At 36.6% G+C, this 15,603-nt stretch overlaps 2 protein-coding genes across 4 annotated transcripts in view; one reads left to right on the top strand and one right to left on the bottom strand.

Moving 5' to 3' along the window:
• LOC106092864 (alpha-tocopherol transfer protein) overlaps positions 1 to 10,872 on the top strand; it is a 36,647-nt gene extending 25,775 nt beyond the window's left edge. Inside the window, exons 1-5 of one of the 2 annotated variants that reach the window (XM_013259804.2) lie at positions 664 to 731; positions 2,390 to 2,632; positions 2,707 to 3,051; positions 10,459 to 10,616; positions 10,686 to 10,872. In XM_013259804.2, coding sequence (XP_013115258.2) covers positions 2,405 to 2,632; positions 2,707 to 3,051; positions 10,459 to 10,616; positions 10,686 to 10,791 — 837 coding nt within the window. In that variant the 5' untranslated portion in view covers positions 664 to 731; positions 2,390 to 2,404 and the 3' untranslated portion in view covers positions 10,792 to 10,872. Of the gene's footprint in view, positions 1 to 663; positions 732 to 2,389; positions 2,633 to 2,706; positions 3,052 to 10,458; positions 10,617 to 10,685 lie in introns of those variants that run through there. The other variant, XM_013259803.2, reaches the window with a different exon arrangement.
• LOC106088836 (tektin-4) overlaps positions 10,765 to 15,603 on the bottom strand; it is a 32,892-nt gene continuing 28,053 nt past the window's right edge. For both annotated transcript variants that reach the window (XM_059364843.1, XM_059364842.1), the window contains exons 5-6: positions 11,349 to 11,571; positions 10,765 to 11,284 (exon numbers count right to left, since the gene is read on the bottom strand). In XM_059364843.1, coding sequence (XP_059220826.1) covers positions 10,907 to 11,284; positions 11,349 to 11,571 — 601 coding nt within the window. In that variant the 3' untranslated portion in view covers positions 10,765 to 10,906. The remainder of the gene's footprint in view (positions 11,285 to 11,348; positions 11,572 to 15,603) is intronic.

The following is a 15,603-nucleotide window of genomic DNA, read 5'->3' on the forward strand; positions in this document are numbered from 1 at the left end:
GTCCATAGTGAAATGGGTAGGATTAATACTAGCACCCTCTTTTCAATCTAACCTTACATTCGTGTAACATTTTTTTCAGAATCAAAATCACTATTAGATATCTGCACAAAAATATCTATTCGGGTAGCGATACACAGTTAAACTCTTATTTTATGACCAAATGTCACCGGCGATGTGTCTCTCCCTGGACCAATTAGTGACTAAATTTATCCATAAAAAAAAATTTGCAATATTTTTATCCATTTCACAGTAACAGAAGGATTTTGAGAATTTTTCGATTTCAAACCAATAGCTGTGCCATGTATGGTCCAAATCGGTCTATTGCCTGATAAAGCTTCCATATAAACCAATCTCACAATATGACTTTTTTGCCTCTAGAGGGCGTGATTACTATAAGACTTTGCTGTAATTATGAATGTGGTTTAATTGTATGACTTCTAATTGACATGACAAGTGCGCTCGATATCGGTCTATTACTAGATATACACTGTGGGACAAAATAAAGTGCGGTTGTGTACCCTTCTTCTTTAATCCTCAATATTTTTTATCTACGTTTATTATTTAATGTTTTTCTATTTTCTCGTTATTGGTTGGAGTGCCTTAATTATTTCCATAAACACTTGAAATTTTTAAACACGTTCCTTCAGGTTTCTTATGTAAAATTGTTGTAGTATAAAAAAAGTCTTAGCGATATAAAAAAGGACGTTTTTTTATAAATCGTGAAATTTATGGTAAGTTATTAAAAAAGAATAATTTGTAGCAAAGTACCTAACTTTTACGTTCAATATTACTTAAATATATAGAAAATAAGTATGGTCCATTACTTTTTTCAAAATGAAGCCCTTAACCGAAACTCAAAAAGATATGTGGGTGCAAGATCGCGAAAAGCTTTGAGTTGAAAGCTTGAAGTGGAGGGCAATTCCAACAAATACTTTGAAGAATCTTGCTTTAAGTATGCCGAAAAGATTAAGAGAAGTCATAAATAAGGAGGAGCAACTTCGTACTAAATGTTAAAGTTATTTAATTTTTTATAATATTTATTAAAGAAGTGTTACTTTATTTTATCACTTGAAATTACTTATGTGTCATGCAGTTTGCATTATAAATAGAAAACATAAAGTAAGAATTCGATGTTAAGTTCATTATTCGATAAAATACTAACCGAATCAAAAAGAAAATTATAATTTATAAACATTTGAAAACAACAAATATTTGTTTCAATCAAAAAATTAAAAATATTTAAAACCGCACTTTATTTTGTCCGACAGTGTAGCTCCAATATATTTGAAAAGGTCATTCAAATAACTTGTCACATGCGATCCATGATGGAGGGTATTTAGGATTCATCCCGGTCGAAATTAAAGCGCTTTTGCTTGTTCTACCTTTAAAGAGACACCGGACAAAGAACTTGATAAATGCGATCCATGGTGGAGGGAATAAAAGATTCGGCCCGTCCGAACTAAGAAAGCTTTGGCTTGGTAATTGCTATGTGTGTTCATGCAAACAACAACATCGCAACATAAGTCATCTTGCAACTGGATGACCTTTTTCAACACACTGTTATTGTGTGAAAATGCCGATCTTTTTCCAACGATTTATGCAAATGATGTGTTTTTTTTTATTTTCAACGACACAAATAATTATTGAGAGCCTTCATGTTATTGAAATTAAATTCGTCATTAAAAATTGTGACCAGTTCATTAGCATCGTTTAGAGCACTTATTTTTATTTCTTAAAAGTTAATAAATGAAATAAAAATAAAAAAGAAAGATTTAATATGACTCACTTACATTATGCACATAGTTGAAATTGGATTCGAATTTGTCTGTTCTTACTACGTATTAGACTCGTATAATGATCAACAAGATGTTCTATATATTTTTAACCACTAACCCTAACATGGAATTTCAAAACCGTCCTTGACGAGATAGCTCAACAGTTCTTCTGGTTGCCGGGCCGCAGAGATATTTCAGGGAATTTAATGTGAATGCATGCTGCTACAGAGTCTGATCGACACGTCATGCGGCTGATTTATTGTTGATACATTTTTTACCCATATCTCTAGTCATTCCCAAAATGATGGCCAAAGAATTAGTTATTGGTAGCTGGAAAGAACATTGCTACAAATACACACACTTTACTTGATTGAATTTTATTCGAACAATTAAGCGCAATTTGTAATCACGTTTACATCGCCTGTAGCTATAATTGGTTATAAGTTAATGAAATACCTTACTGGGATAAACATACGCTTGAATTGATTTTTGCATTGATAAAGAGATACACACAAACAAGTTAATATAGTTCAATATCATTATCTAAGTATTCATTAATAGTTGAATTTGAATTTCAAAAGTTTGCTCTAAAGGAAACATTTCTTTTCTTATAGAAACACTGAACAAAAATGCCCTCCTTTGAGTATGAACTTAACATGGACCCAGAATTGCCCGATGACATTAAAAAAGTCGCCATCGAACAGGGGGAATGCGAAGAGACACGTATACAAACTATTGAAGAATTCCGAAATTATATTCTCGAACATGATAAATGCCAGCCCCATCGCACAGATGATGAATTTTTGATCCGATACCTGAGAGCACGTTTTTGGAATATTCCGCAAAGCTATAAATTGGTGAATATTGAATGGAATGGCTCAACACCCGGTATTTACATCTTCATTTGTATTTGCTTTTGTTATGATTTCAGCTTTGTAACTATTACAAATTTCGAGAACAAAATAAAAACTTCTTTGAAAAAGTGCGTCCCTTAGATCTCACATACATTGCATCAAAGGATATAGTCCATGTTACTCCATATCGTGATCAATGTGGACGTCGTATAATGATCTATCGATTTGGAGTATGGAAACCCAGTGAAGTTACCACAGATGATATATTTCGTGCCACAGTTTGTCTGATGGAAATGGGTATATTGGAACCGATTACCCAAGTTGTAGGCGGAATAGGAATTTTCGATTTACAAGGATTTTCTTTGAGTCACTTGTTGCATTTGAGTCCCAGTGTGGCAACAAAGATGATCGCTGTAATGGTGGTAAGTATAGTCTTTTAAGTTCCTAAATTTTAGCCCCATCGGTCTAAAACTAATGCTTCTTGGAGTCAAATCCGGAGGTCGGTTTTTGGTGTCTATATATGTTTTTAACCTATCAGTTTGAGATTTGGAGTGTGTTAAAGGGCATAAGAGCACTGAACTAAATTTCAGTCAAATCGAATGAAAACTGAGTCTTCTAGGGGCTCAAGAAGCCAAATCCGGCGGTTGGTTTAAATGAGGGCTATATCCAGAATTGGATATATTGGGGATTGGGCTAACCGATATGGCCATGGACCAATCCCGAGCGGCTAGCTTTACGTGTTCGATCGCTATTGTGATTTCGACAGACGGAGGGATAGACATAGCTAAATCGATTCAGAATGTCAAGACTATCTAGAATCCATATACTTTTTGGAGTCGCAGATCAATTTTTCGAGGTTTCAAATGAAATGACTAGATTTGTATACCACACCATTCTATGATGGAGGGTATAAAAATGATAATGAAGGGCGTGAAATGTAAAATGCATACCTCGCCGAGACAAGAACCGCTACGTTTCGCCCAGCTGAACTATGGATTCCCCTAACTTTTGCTGGTTGGGTTTAGGTTATAGGGTTATGAATTCAGAGTTGGATTAATTAATAACTTAATAGTAGAATGCAAATTAAGGGTGTGAAGTGTACACTCAAACAAAGTGAAACCTAAATGAATGAAAATTTAACAATATGGTAGTAAAATTGACCATTGACTATGAGGCCATAAGCCTCAAATCTAAATAGTTGAAATTTTCACGAAGTTGGGATATTTGAACTCAATTCTAGCATGTTACGAACATAATTATAGGGACAAATCCTATGCGTTCTAATACCAATTTCATACAAATTTAATATATGATAGTCATTAATTTAATACAATTAAATTTGAAAATTTTCAAAATTCTTCAAAATTATTCTCTTTTTTCTGTTTCATGAAAATTGGTTTCAACTTATCATGTATAAGGAGAATAAATAAAAGGAAGGTTTTATTTGCATTAGGTAGTAGAAATAACTAGTTTCCATGAATACTTTACACAAGTCTTTTATATTGCGCAATAAATTGTGCAAAGTTTCAGTCGAGCTAAAAATACAAAATTTGATTGTTTAACAAACACTTGTACTTCACTTTTCATTCGCATTTATAAATAATCAAGCTGACCCGGGCCCGCTCCGCTGCGCCTTCTTTTACTTTATATGGAACAAAATTTTCCTTGGAATATTTATTTTCGACAATTAAAGAGCTTTTAGTGAAATACCATGTTACGAAAATAGTACATCGCTTGACTTACAGTTTAACAATATAAGTGCCCTTAACTGAATCCTACATGATCTTTATTGGTCTACGAATTTAAGTTTGAATGTAAGGTGTACTCCATTCTTAAAATACTTTATTTCAGCCCGCTACTCTCATGATATCTGATTTAGAGGTGTTTTCGGGGGTGAAGTGGTCCCCAGGCACTTGGCCCTGAAAAAATATCAGCATCGTGCTCTTCTCTTAAATATCATTTATTTAAACCCCATATTGCCTGCTTAAGAGGAGTTTACAGGATGAGACGTCCCCCAAACACATGGCCCAAAATAGGTTATCAAATTCTTTTTCTAATCTTAAATACCACATATTGGCATGGTCGAAAAGTTTTAAACCCTTTGACCCCAAGAAAATTGGTCCCGAAAGTGGGTATCAATTCTTGCTCTACCCCCAATTCCTTTCATTTAAACTCCACATTGACATGGGCGGTAAATATGGCCGATTTAGGGGTGTTTTGGGGATTGGAGTGGTCCCCCAAACACTAAGCCCGGAAAATATATCAGCAACGTGCTCTATTCTCATATATCTATATATCATTTATTTGAACCCCATATTTTGGGAAAGGGGTTGACCCCCAGAAAATTGGTCCCGGAAGTGAGTATCAGTTCTCGCTCTACCCCCAATACCTTTCATTTAAGCTCCACATTGACATGGTCGGTATACATGGCCGATTTAGGGGTGTTTTGGGGATTGGGGTGGTCCCCCAAACACTAAGCCCGGAAAATATATCAGCAACGTGCTCTATTCTCATATATCTATATATCATTTATTTGAACCCCATATTGCTATTGGCCTCAAAATTGGATATCGATTTCACATCTCATTTAAACTCCTTATTGCTAAAGTCAGCAAATACGTCCGGTTTGGGGTATTGGCCCTAAAAACTATAAATATTTAGTATCACTCTCTTTACGACTTAAATTGTCTTGGTGAGCCAATACGTCCTATTTGGGGGTTGTTATGGTGGTGGGACGTCCCCTAGACAGTTGGTCCCTAATGTTGATATCAAATACGTGGTCTACTCCCAAATACCTTTAATTTGAGCCCCATATTTCCATAGTCGGCAAACATGACCTGCTTGGGTGTTTTGGGGGATGGGCGGCCACTCAGTGAGTTGGCCTTGAAATATATATCGGATTAGTGTTCCACTCTAAAAACCCTCTTATTTGAGCCTCATATTGCAAAAGTCAGCAAATACTTACTATTTGGGTATTGTTGTGGGGGTGGGGTGGCCCCATAGACACTTTTGCCAAATATTGTTATCAGATTCGTGCTTTACTCCCAAAGACCTTTCATTTGAGCCTCATATGTCTATGGTTGTAAATTTGTCCCCTTTGGGGGATGTTTTTGGGGAGAGGCCGCCCCCAAACACTTGGTCCCATATTTGGATATCAAATTCAAATTCTACACTCAAATACCTTTTATTTAAGCCCCATTTCCATGGTCAGAAAATAAGTCCTGTTTGGGGGGTGTTTTGGGGAAGGGGTGGCCCCCTAGAAACGTGGTCCCACATTTGAATATAAGATTCGTATTCTACTCGCAAATACCTTTCATTTGAGTCCCATATTGCCATGATCGGTAAATATGTCCGATTTAGGGGTGTTTTGGGGGTTGGGTGGTGTTGTGGGGGTGGGGTGACCCATAAACACTTTTCCCGAATATTGATATCAGATTTGTGCTTTACTCCCAAAGACCTTTCATTTGAGCCCCATGTGGTTATGGTCGTAAATGTGCTCCATTTGGGGGAGGTTTTTGGGGAGAGGCGGCCCCCAAACACTTGGTCTCATATTTGGATATCAGATTCGAATTCTACACTAAAATACCTTTCATTTAATCCCCATGTTGCCATGGTCAGTAAATAAGTCCTGTTTGGGGGTGTATTGGGGAAGGGGTGGACCCCCAGAAGCGTGGTCCCACATTTAAATATCAGATTCGTATTCTACCCACAAATACCTTTCATTTGAGTTCCATGGCAATGGTCGGTAAATATGTCCGATTTAAATGTGTTTTGGGGGATGGGGTTGTCCCCCTAGCACTTTGTTCGACAAATGGATATCAGATACGTTTTCTTATCCTAAATACCTTTCATTTGAGTCTCATATTGTCGTGATTGGTCTAAATACATGTTTGGTAGGTTTTAGGGTGGTGCGGCACCTCTAGGTACCCCATCCGAAATGTGGATACCAAATTTTTATTTTTAGGGTACTATATGAGAGCACACAAAATTTCGCTTAAATCGCACCAGCCATCTCCGAGATCTGGCGTTTCTGTAAATTAGGGTAAGGGGAGGGTCAAAAAATGTAGTACCCTATTTTTACCACGGGATCATTGTGCACCATCTGTGAAAATTTCAAGAAAATCGGTTTAGCCGTTTCTGAGTCTATAAGGAATACACAAACATACAAACAAACAAACAAACAAGCAAGCAAGCAAGTAAGCAAACAAACAAACAAACACAAATTGATTTTTATATATAAGGTAGTCTAAAAGATTTGTTTTGATTTTTAAGATGAGTTATTATCCGTATCCTTCGATTCTTTTCTATACCCACCACCGAAGGATGTGGGTATTTTTATTTTGTCAGTTCGTTTGCAACACATCGAAATATCCATTTCAGACCCTATAAAATTATTCTTGATCAGCGTAAAAATCTAAGAGATGTCCGTCTGTCTGTCCGACTGCGTGATTTCAACCACGCCCTTCAACAGCCTTCTTCAATTTAGTCCAGATCGGTCGAGATTTGGATATAGCTGCCATATAGACCGAGGCTTTGGGCCCATAAAAGGCGCATTTATTACCCGATGTCGCCGAAATTTGGGTTAAGTTAAGCCCCTCGACATTCTTCTGCAATATGGCACAGATCGGTCCAGATTTGGATATAGCTGCCATATAGACCGGTCTCTCGATATAAGGTTTTGAGCCCATAAAAGGCGCATTTATTGTTTACATATATATACCCGAGGTGGTAGATATCCAAAGTTCGCCCCGGCCAAACTTAACGCCTTTTTACTTGTTGTCGTTCGTCTAGTCAATTTGGATATATTTTTTATTTCATTTAAAATAAATAAAATAATAAGTAGCTGAAGTAACTTTAACATAACTAAAATATTTGCGTTTTTTTCCTAAAGGTGAAAGAGTCGAGCTAATTTGACCAAGGGAATGAATATCACAAGAAATTAATGATTGTGACAAGAAATGAATGAATATCACAAGAAATTAAGGATTTTTATTGATTACTGAAAAGACATTGCCAGACAACAGATTGGATTTGATCATATGCACGCCAATTGCAAACGTTTCTTAGGTGGCTAGTTCACACCTACAGTCGACGATGTTTTTCATTTTCTGTTTTTTTCATCTCTTTTGAAGACGAACACAATGACACAAGGGTCTGCGAGTGAAGCGACTGACCAGTGTTGTCAGATTAGGGGAAATTTCCCCAAACGGGGATTTTTTTCGTGATTGGGGAACGAGGATTTTGGTGGGGAAAAAAGTAAAAATTGCGGATTTTCAAGTGGAAACGTCATCGGCATATCTTCAAAAGTATTTTTCTTGAGTTTAAAAGTTTTTCGTGTGTTTAATTGAAAGCTTATTCACCTGCACAAGGTGAGAAATTACGCATGACATAGACATCCCACGAGATGAGAAAATACGCATGACATAGACATGAGCTTTAGTCTATCAGGAAGCATAGGTTTCAATCCATCGTAATAAAGCTGGAAATGTGTAGCACAATTAAAGGTCGGCTAAAGTCGCGGCATCCAAAATACTACGATAACTTTTTGTAACCACCAGCTTCGGATCTGGGTATACAAATCCAGTCATTACGTTCGTAACAGTTTAAAATATTGATGTGCCATGTCCGTACCTCCGTCCGTCGGTTGGAATCACGAAGCGGTCAAAAGAATGAAGCTATCTCCTTGAAATGTTTGGCCATATGCAAATGGTCCATCGAATGGACTTCCGAGCTTCTAGAAGCTGCAATACCGATTAGGTTTAAAGTTTGCACACAGTAGTTTTTTTACAACTTCCGACAAATGTGCCAAGTACGTTCCAAATCGGTTTATATCTTGATAAAGCTCCCATATAAACCATATATAAATCTACCGACTTAACGTCTTGAATCCCCGAAAGTTTCATCGGATGTGGTTGAAATTTGTGACGAATTGTTTTATATGATTAACAATGACAAAATGAAATTGCACCAATCCTTTTGGTGTGGGATTAAAACTAAATTTTTATTAAGCAAGTAAAGCGTGCTATGTTCGACCGGTTTGAATCTTATATACCCTCCACCATGGATCTCACTTGTTAATTTCTTAGCCCGATATCTCATAGGCAAACAAAGGATAATGGATAAGAATTGCTAGGCAACTAGGGATATACCATGTAATGAACAGATTTGGACCATGCTTGGTATGGCTGTTGGAGACCAAAGTGGAAGTTATTGTGGAAAACTTGAGCCAAATTGGTCCATGGTGGCTCAAGAAGTCATGATCCAGAAACGGATTATATGGCAGCTATATCAAGACATTGACCGATATTATCCATTTACAATCTCAACCGACCTACACCAATAGGAAGTATTCGTGCAAAATTTCAAGCGCCTAGCTCTATCCTTCGAAAGATGGCGTTCTTTCAACTGGCATAGAATGTCGAAGACGATCAAGAATATATGTATTTTGTTGGGTCTCATATCAATATTTCGATGAGTTACAAACGGAATGACCCTCCTCCTGTGGAGGAGGGTATAAAAAACTTCAATCAGTAAATCTTTTTCTTTAGGGGATTTATAAGGGAGAAAAACATTTTAGTTGGGGAATTTTTCAGAGAAATTCTTTCGGAATTTTGGGTATCTCTCTCAAAAAAATCTGGCAACCGTGCGGCTGACAGCTACGCGTATCATTTAACCAAACCTAGCCCTATGGGGGGTTCGCAAACATCTTAGGTTTGCGAATTTTGAGTTTCGCAAACTCCAAATATAACCGATCCGTAGTCTACTCTTAAGAAGTAAGGATGGGCTAAAGTCTGGCGAAGCTGACTTTTTGAGTATTGCTCTTCAACTTCAATACGCTTCGTCTCTAGGCCAATAAAGATGCCCGTGCCAAATAGATTTAAGAGCCCGATGGCTCGTTATGTGTCTATGTAGGTTTAGACTTTGAATTTCAGATATCCACTCTACGCCCATTTGTGGGAAGGGTGGACAGTCACACACTTGAGTCCGATATAGCCAATTGAAAATGCAAATTTACATCTATGAACTTTCGATTTACGAACAGGGGCCAATTTTGGGGTGTGGGAAAGGTACAACCCTCCCTCCTATTTTCATCATATGACCATACTACACCATCCGTCAAAATTTCAAGATATTTGTTTTTTTTTTATTTCCACCTAATGGTTATTACATTTCATCTTGTAGTTCTAGACATGTCCATCCGTCCGAAATTACAATAACGACCGAAAGAATAGTGCTAACCGATTGAGTTATAGCGCCCATATAAAGCGATTCCCCTGATGTGACATTTTGAGCCTCTAAAGGATTCAATTTCTATTTTGGCTGGAATTCGAAACGTTGGTTACGTTTATGCCCTCAAATACCCACACCAAATAATGCCTATATAATGGGTTGCCCAAAAAGTAATTGCGGATTTTTCATATAGTCGGCGTTGACAAATTTCTTCACAGCTTGTGACTCTGTAATTGCATTCTTTCTTCTGTCAGTTATCAGCTGTTACTTTTAGCTTGCTTTAGAAAAAAAGTATATTTGATTAAAGTTCATTCTAAGTTTTATTAAAAATGCAATTACTTTTTGGGCAACCCAATAGGTCCTCTAATAGATATTCAAAATATTTAAAATACAAACTGTAAATTTTTAACAATTTCAAGATTCGGCTTGGCCGAAGATACATTAGTTTACATAAGATTTACTCCAATTTCTTGTATGTATACATTTGTACAGCGGTAATTTGTTCTTAGTATTATTTTATATGGATTTCGATGGATGTCTATGTGAAAAGAGATACTGATGATAAACCCTTCCCTTTATTTTTTTTTTTTTTATTTTAGACTTCAATGCCCACCAGGGTTGCATCAATACACATTGTTAATCAAAACTTCGTCTTCAAACCATTTATGGATGCTAAAATGCGCGAACATCTATTTATCCATGGCTCTGATATGACATCACTTCATAAACACATACGTCCAGATTGTTTGCCCAAAAGGTAATGACAATCGAATTTAATTTACCGTTAGGTAACAATAGGTCTTAATTTTCCCACCTTTTATTTCAGATACGGTGGAGAGCTTGAAGATTTTTCGTGCACGGCATGGATTGAATCGATCAAAGAAAATCAGCATATTCAAAAGGAGTTAGAGAAACAAGGCTATGTTATTTAGAACTTCATGCACTGTCTGATTTAGGATTGTGAAAATGAACAGTTTTAAAAATAAAATTTAAATACAATATGTTGAAATATATTTCAGGTTCGTTTAGTATTTCCGAGCAAAATGTTTAAATGTTCGCATAGCCACTCAAAGCATTTGCCGAAGGATAATGCGATCTAAGCAACATGCAACGTTCTCGGTCTATCCACAAGGTTCGCCGCTTCAACATAATCTCACGCTCCAAAGTGCTGCGAGTTTGCATTAGCTGGTTCTTCACCTGCTCAGCTTCATCCAGTTCTTGCAACATTGCGGTTACACCACTTTGAATGGAGGCCACCTCATCAATTAAATCCTGCTGAACTTTATCTCGACAATTCTCCACATTGGGGCGGAAGCTGCGATTATCCATTCGAGTCTGTGCAACCTTCATGGGAGCATCAAGACTGCGTATGACTTGTTGTAAGTGTACTATGCGGGTCTCGGTGTCAGCCAGTTTTTGCAAACACTATGAATGAAATTAATTTATTGGATTATTTCGTTGATCCTAAGTTTCCACTGAATATACTTACATCCCTGAGATCTATTTCAAACCTTTTTAAATTCTCTTGCATACAATTGATGCGAACTGTAAATGCTTTCTCAACCACATCAGCCTGGGTACGAATATCGCGAGCAGAGTTAAGCAGAATTGCATTTAGAGTCTGGCGCAACTTCACAGACTTTTGGCGGCACATTTCAACCTCCTCTAAAGTTTCTCTGGTGAAGTGTTCCCAGTATTGCTCAGAGGCTTGCCTGAAAATTATTTCAAAAATATATTTAGTAGAAAAAAAGTTGAAGCCCATATTCAAAAATCATAATGCTGTTTCAAAGTAGGTTTATTTTCTTTATAGAACTTTCTCAAATAAGCCAACTTTACAACTGCAATAAGTATTGTAAATTGGTATTTATAAAACTTGTTGTAGCTTTAACCCTGGACAGTCACCCTCCGTCGAAACGATCACGCGCGCTTTTATTTTCGACCAAAATGTTTTTACTTTCGTTTATTATACCCACCACCGAAGGATGGGGGTATATTCATTTTGTCATTCCGTTTGCATCACATCGAAATATCCATTTCCGATTCTATAAAGTATATATATTCTTGATCAGCGTAACAATCTAAGACGATCTAGCCATGTCCGTCCGTCTGTCCGTCTGTCTGTTGAAATCACGCTACAGTCTTTAAAAATAGAGATATTGAGCTGAAATTTTGCACAGATTCTTTTTTTGTCCATAAGCAGGTTAAGTTCGAAGATGGGCTATATCGGACTATATCTTGATATAGCCCTCATATAGACCGATCCGCCGATTTAGGGTCTTAGGCCCATAAAAGCCACATTTATTATCCGATTTTGTTGAAATTTGGGACAGTGAGTTGTGTTAGGCCCTTCGATATCCTTTGTCAATTTGGCTCAGATCGGTCCAGATTTGGATATAGCTGCCATATAGACCGATCCTCCGATTTAGGGTCTAAGGCCCATAAAAGCCACATTTATGGTCCGAGTTCGCTGAAATTTGGGACAGTGAGTAATGTTAGGCCCCTCGACATCCTTCGTCAATTTGATCCAGATCGGTTCAGATTTGGATATAGCTGCCATATAGACCGATCCTCCGGTTTAGGGTCTTAGGCGCACAAAAGCCACATTTATTATCCGATTTTGATGAAATTCGGGGCAGTGAATTGTGTAAGACCCATCGACATCCTTCGTTAATTTGGCTCAGATCGGTCCAGATTTGGATATAGCTGCCATATAGATCGATCCTCCGATTTATGGTGTAAGGCCCATAATAGCCACATTCATTATCCAATTTTGCTGAAATTTGGGACAGTGAGATGTGTTAGGCCCTTTGACATATTTCTTCAATTTGGTCCGATTTCTTGATTTATAGTTTTGGGCCCATAAAATGCTCATGTATTGCCCGATGTCCCCGAAATTTGGAACAGTGAATTAAGTTAAGCCCCTTGACATACTTCTGCAATATCGCACATATCGGTCCAGATTTGGATATAGCTGCCATATAGACCGATATCTAGGTTTTAGGTTTTGGGGCCATATGACGCATTTATTGTCCGAAGTCGCTGAAATTTGAGACAGTGAGTTTGGTTAGGCTCTTCGACGTCCTTCTTCAATTTTGCCCAGATCAGTCCAGATTTGAATATAACTGTCATATAGACCGATCTCTGGATTTAAGGTTTAGGGCCCATAAAAGAGGCATTTATTGTCCGATTTCGCCGAAATTTGGGACAGTGCTTAGTGTTAGGCTCTTCGACATGTTTATGCAACTTGGCCCAAAGCGGTCCAGATTTGGATATAGCTGCCATGTAGACCGATATCTCGATTTAAAGTATTGGCCCCATAAAAGGCGCATTTATAATCCGATTTCACTGTAATTTGACACAGTGACTTATGTTCGACTTTTCTACATCCGTGTCGTATATAGTTCAGATCGGTATGAAGTATATGAGTATAAGGTATGAAATTTTCACCGAATTTTGATGAAAGGTGGTTTACATATATACCCGAGGTGGTGGGTATCCAAAGTTCGGCCCGGCCGAACTTAACGCCTTTTTACTTGTTTTTATCTCATTTTTCGTATAGCTTCCTTGATTTTTTTGAACGAGTTTTTGTTTAAAATTAATTAAATAAAAAAATGGTAATTTTTGGTTGAGATTAATGTTCAGAACGTCGCACAGTGGGCCAAATGGCAAAAAAATTGGAAATAAGTCTACAACTTTTTATCTGTTGATTTTAGCCATACAAAATGTTCTAGACATTTGTAGAGGAGGACATAGGCTTTCAGAAAAGTGCTGTTGTTGGTCCATATCTTTAATACAGGGTGAGCTACAGGGTGTCAAAGTTGACCACTTTTGACTTCTCCAAGCTTCTGGGGGCCATAACTTTTGATCTACTCAACCGATTTACATGATTTAGGACTCTAGAGAAAGAGCTTGACAAGATCTAAAAAACTTATGCATAAAGTACCATGCCATCGTGTACTGTTAAGGAGTTATGAATTGTTTAATTTTAAAATATGAAAATTTGGCCTTGGTTTTTTTCAGTGTTTTTTAAATAACTCCGTCAATTTTAAAGCTATAAACTTCATACTTCACACAAATTATGCCAGCATATGTGTGCATAAAATACAAAAGGAATCACGTGAATATCTTTGGCGGTTTAAAAATGGCATCGTTTTCAATATGAAAAATATTTTTTTTGTCAAAAAATTGCAAAATTTTTCAAAAAAGATACTCCCATTTCCTTTAAGTTTTCGCAAACTTTGGCCATCAAAGCATTATCATTTCTTTCCATTTTCACAAAGTCGAGGTATTAAGAAAAGTTTTAAGTGCTAATTTGGCTAATTTCGATATCAAACAACACCGTTATCTTAAGACCAAAATGGCCAATTTTTTTACTAAACTTCAAAAGTTTCTCACTGGAAAAAAAGTTCCACGGGGATTTTTTCGCTTTTTTTGAACTTAAATGAAAGCTTAAAATGTTCCCAACATTTTAAGGTATGTCTCGCCATATCCTAGCCATAAATGAGATCGTAGCGATCAAAATACTGAAAAAAGTCAATTTTCAAGTAGTGCTATATTCATTGCTAAAAAACAAGTATTACGTCACATTTTATTGCAAAGATGTTAAATAAACTTTTATTTGGTAACACTTCTTCTACAAAACACAAAAAGAATCATGGAAATATCTCTATTCTATTCCATTTTATGGAACCGGCAATAAAAAAGTCAATTTTTCAAAAAAGTCGAATTTCCCAAATTTTGTTTTTGTTGTCCTAATTGCACATGACACACTATAGCCATATTTACGCAACATACCTTATCGTAAAGGAAATTTTCATACCTTTCCAACGATGTATAAAACATTTCTCAACTCGGATTCTATCTACTCTAAAATTCATTTACACTTCATTAAACTCTATATAAAAATGTCTATTTGTGAAATGGAACCTTATATGGGGCCTACACTAAAACATTGATAGATTTGCCCAGGGTTTACAATACAAATGTGTTAGAATAAAAAAAGGTCTCCTGCCAAAGTTTAAAAAAATTGGAATAAAAATATGTGTTTTAGAGCGAAAACACTTCGCATCGGCGTGCGTTTATATGTATATTAGCTACTCCCAAAATAAAAAAGCATTTTAGTTTTGTATTATTTGATTTTATTCTCTACCAAATAATCTAAGGTATCAAAATTTAAAAGCTCTTTAATTTGAATGGCATCGGGATCGTCCTTATCTATATCGTCACATATTTTTGGTAGCCATTTAGTTCTGATGCTGTATAGTACCGGATCAGACGATAACAATAAATATTGAAGTAAATCATAATTTTGGTTAAATTTGGTGCTCTTTCGGGTATTGAAAAGCCGGAACTGTTTAACATCTCTATTACGGGATTCCTGAGCTTCTTCTGTAAGTTCTCCTAACGGAAGTATGTTGTATTCCACAATTTCCTTGCCATGATGTAAGACTTTATGTACTGTCGGTGTTAAAGCTTTCCACGAATATAAATCAGATAAAATGTTTTTTGTGTCATTACTATAAGCTTCAAATTTGGTTGAATTTATCATCTTTTTGCTATTGATTACAGCCAAAATCACTTTGAATCGTCTTAGCAAGTGTTCATCAAGACCGGTTATTTTAGATGTCGATACGGGGTCCTCAAAAAACCGCCTTGCCGAGTTGCCATCATTTGTGCTTCCGTATCCGTAAAGAGGTTTATCTATTATAAGTCCCTTTTGTTTAAACTCCAACTGGATTCGATTC

This window comes from Stomoxys calcitrans, chromosome 3 (assembly GCF_963082655.1).
Source record: "Stomoxys calcitrans chromosome 3, idStoCalc2.1, whole genome shotgun sequence".
Taxonomy (NCBI): Eukaryota; Metazoa; Arthropoda; class Insecta; order Diptera; family Muscidae; genus Stomoxys; species Stomoxys calcitrans.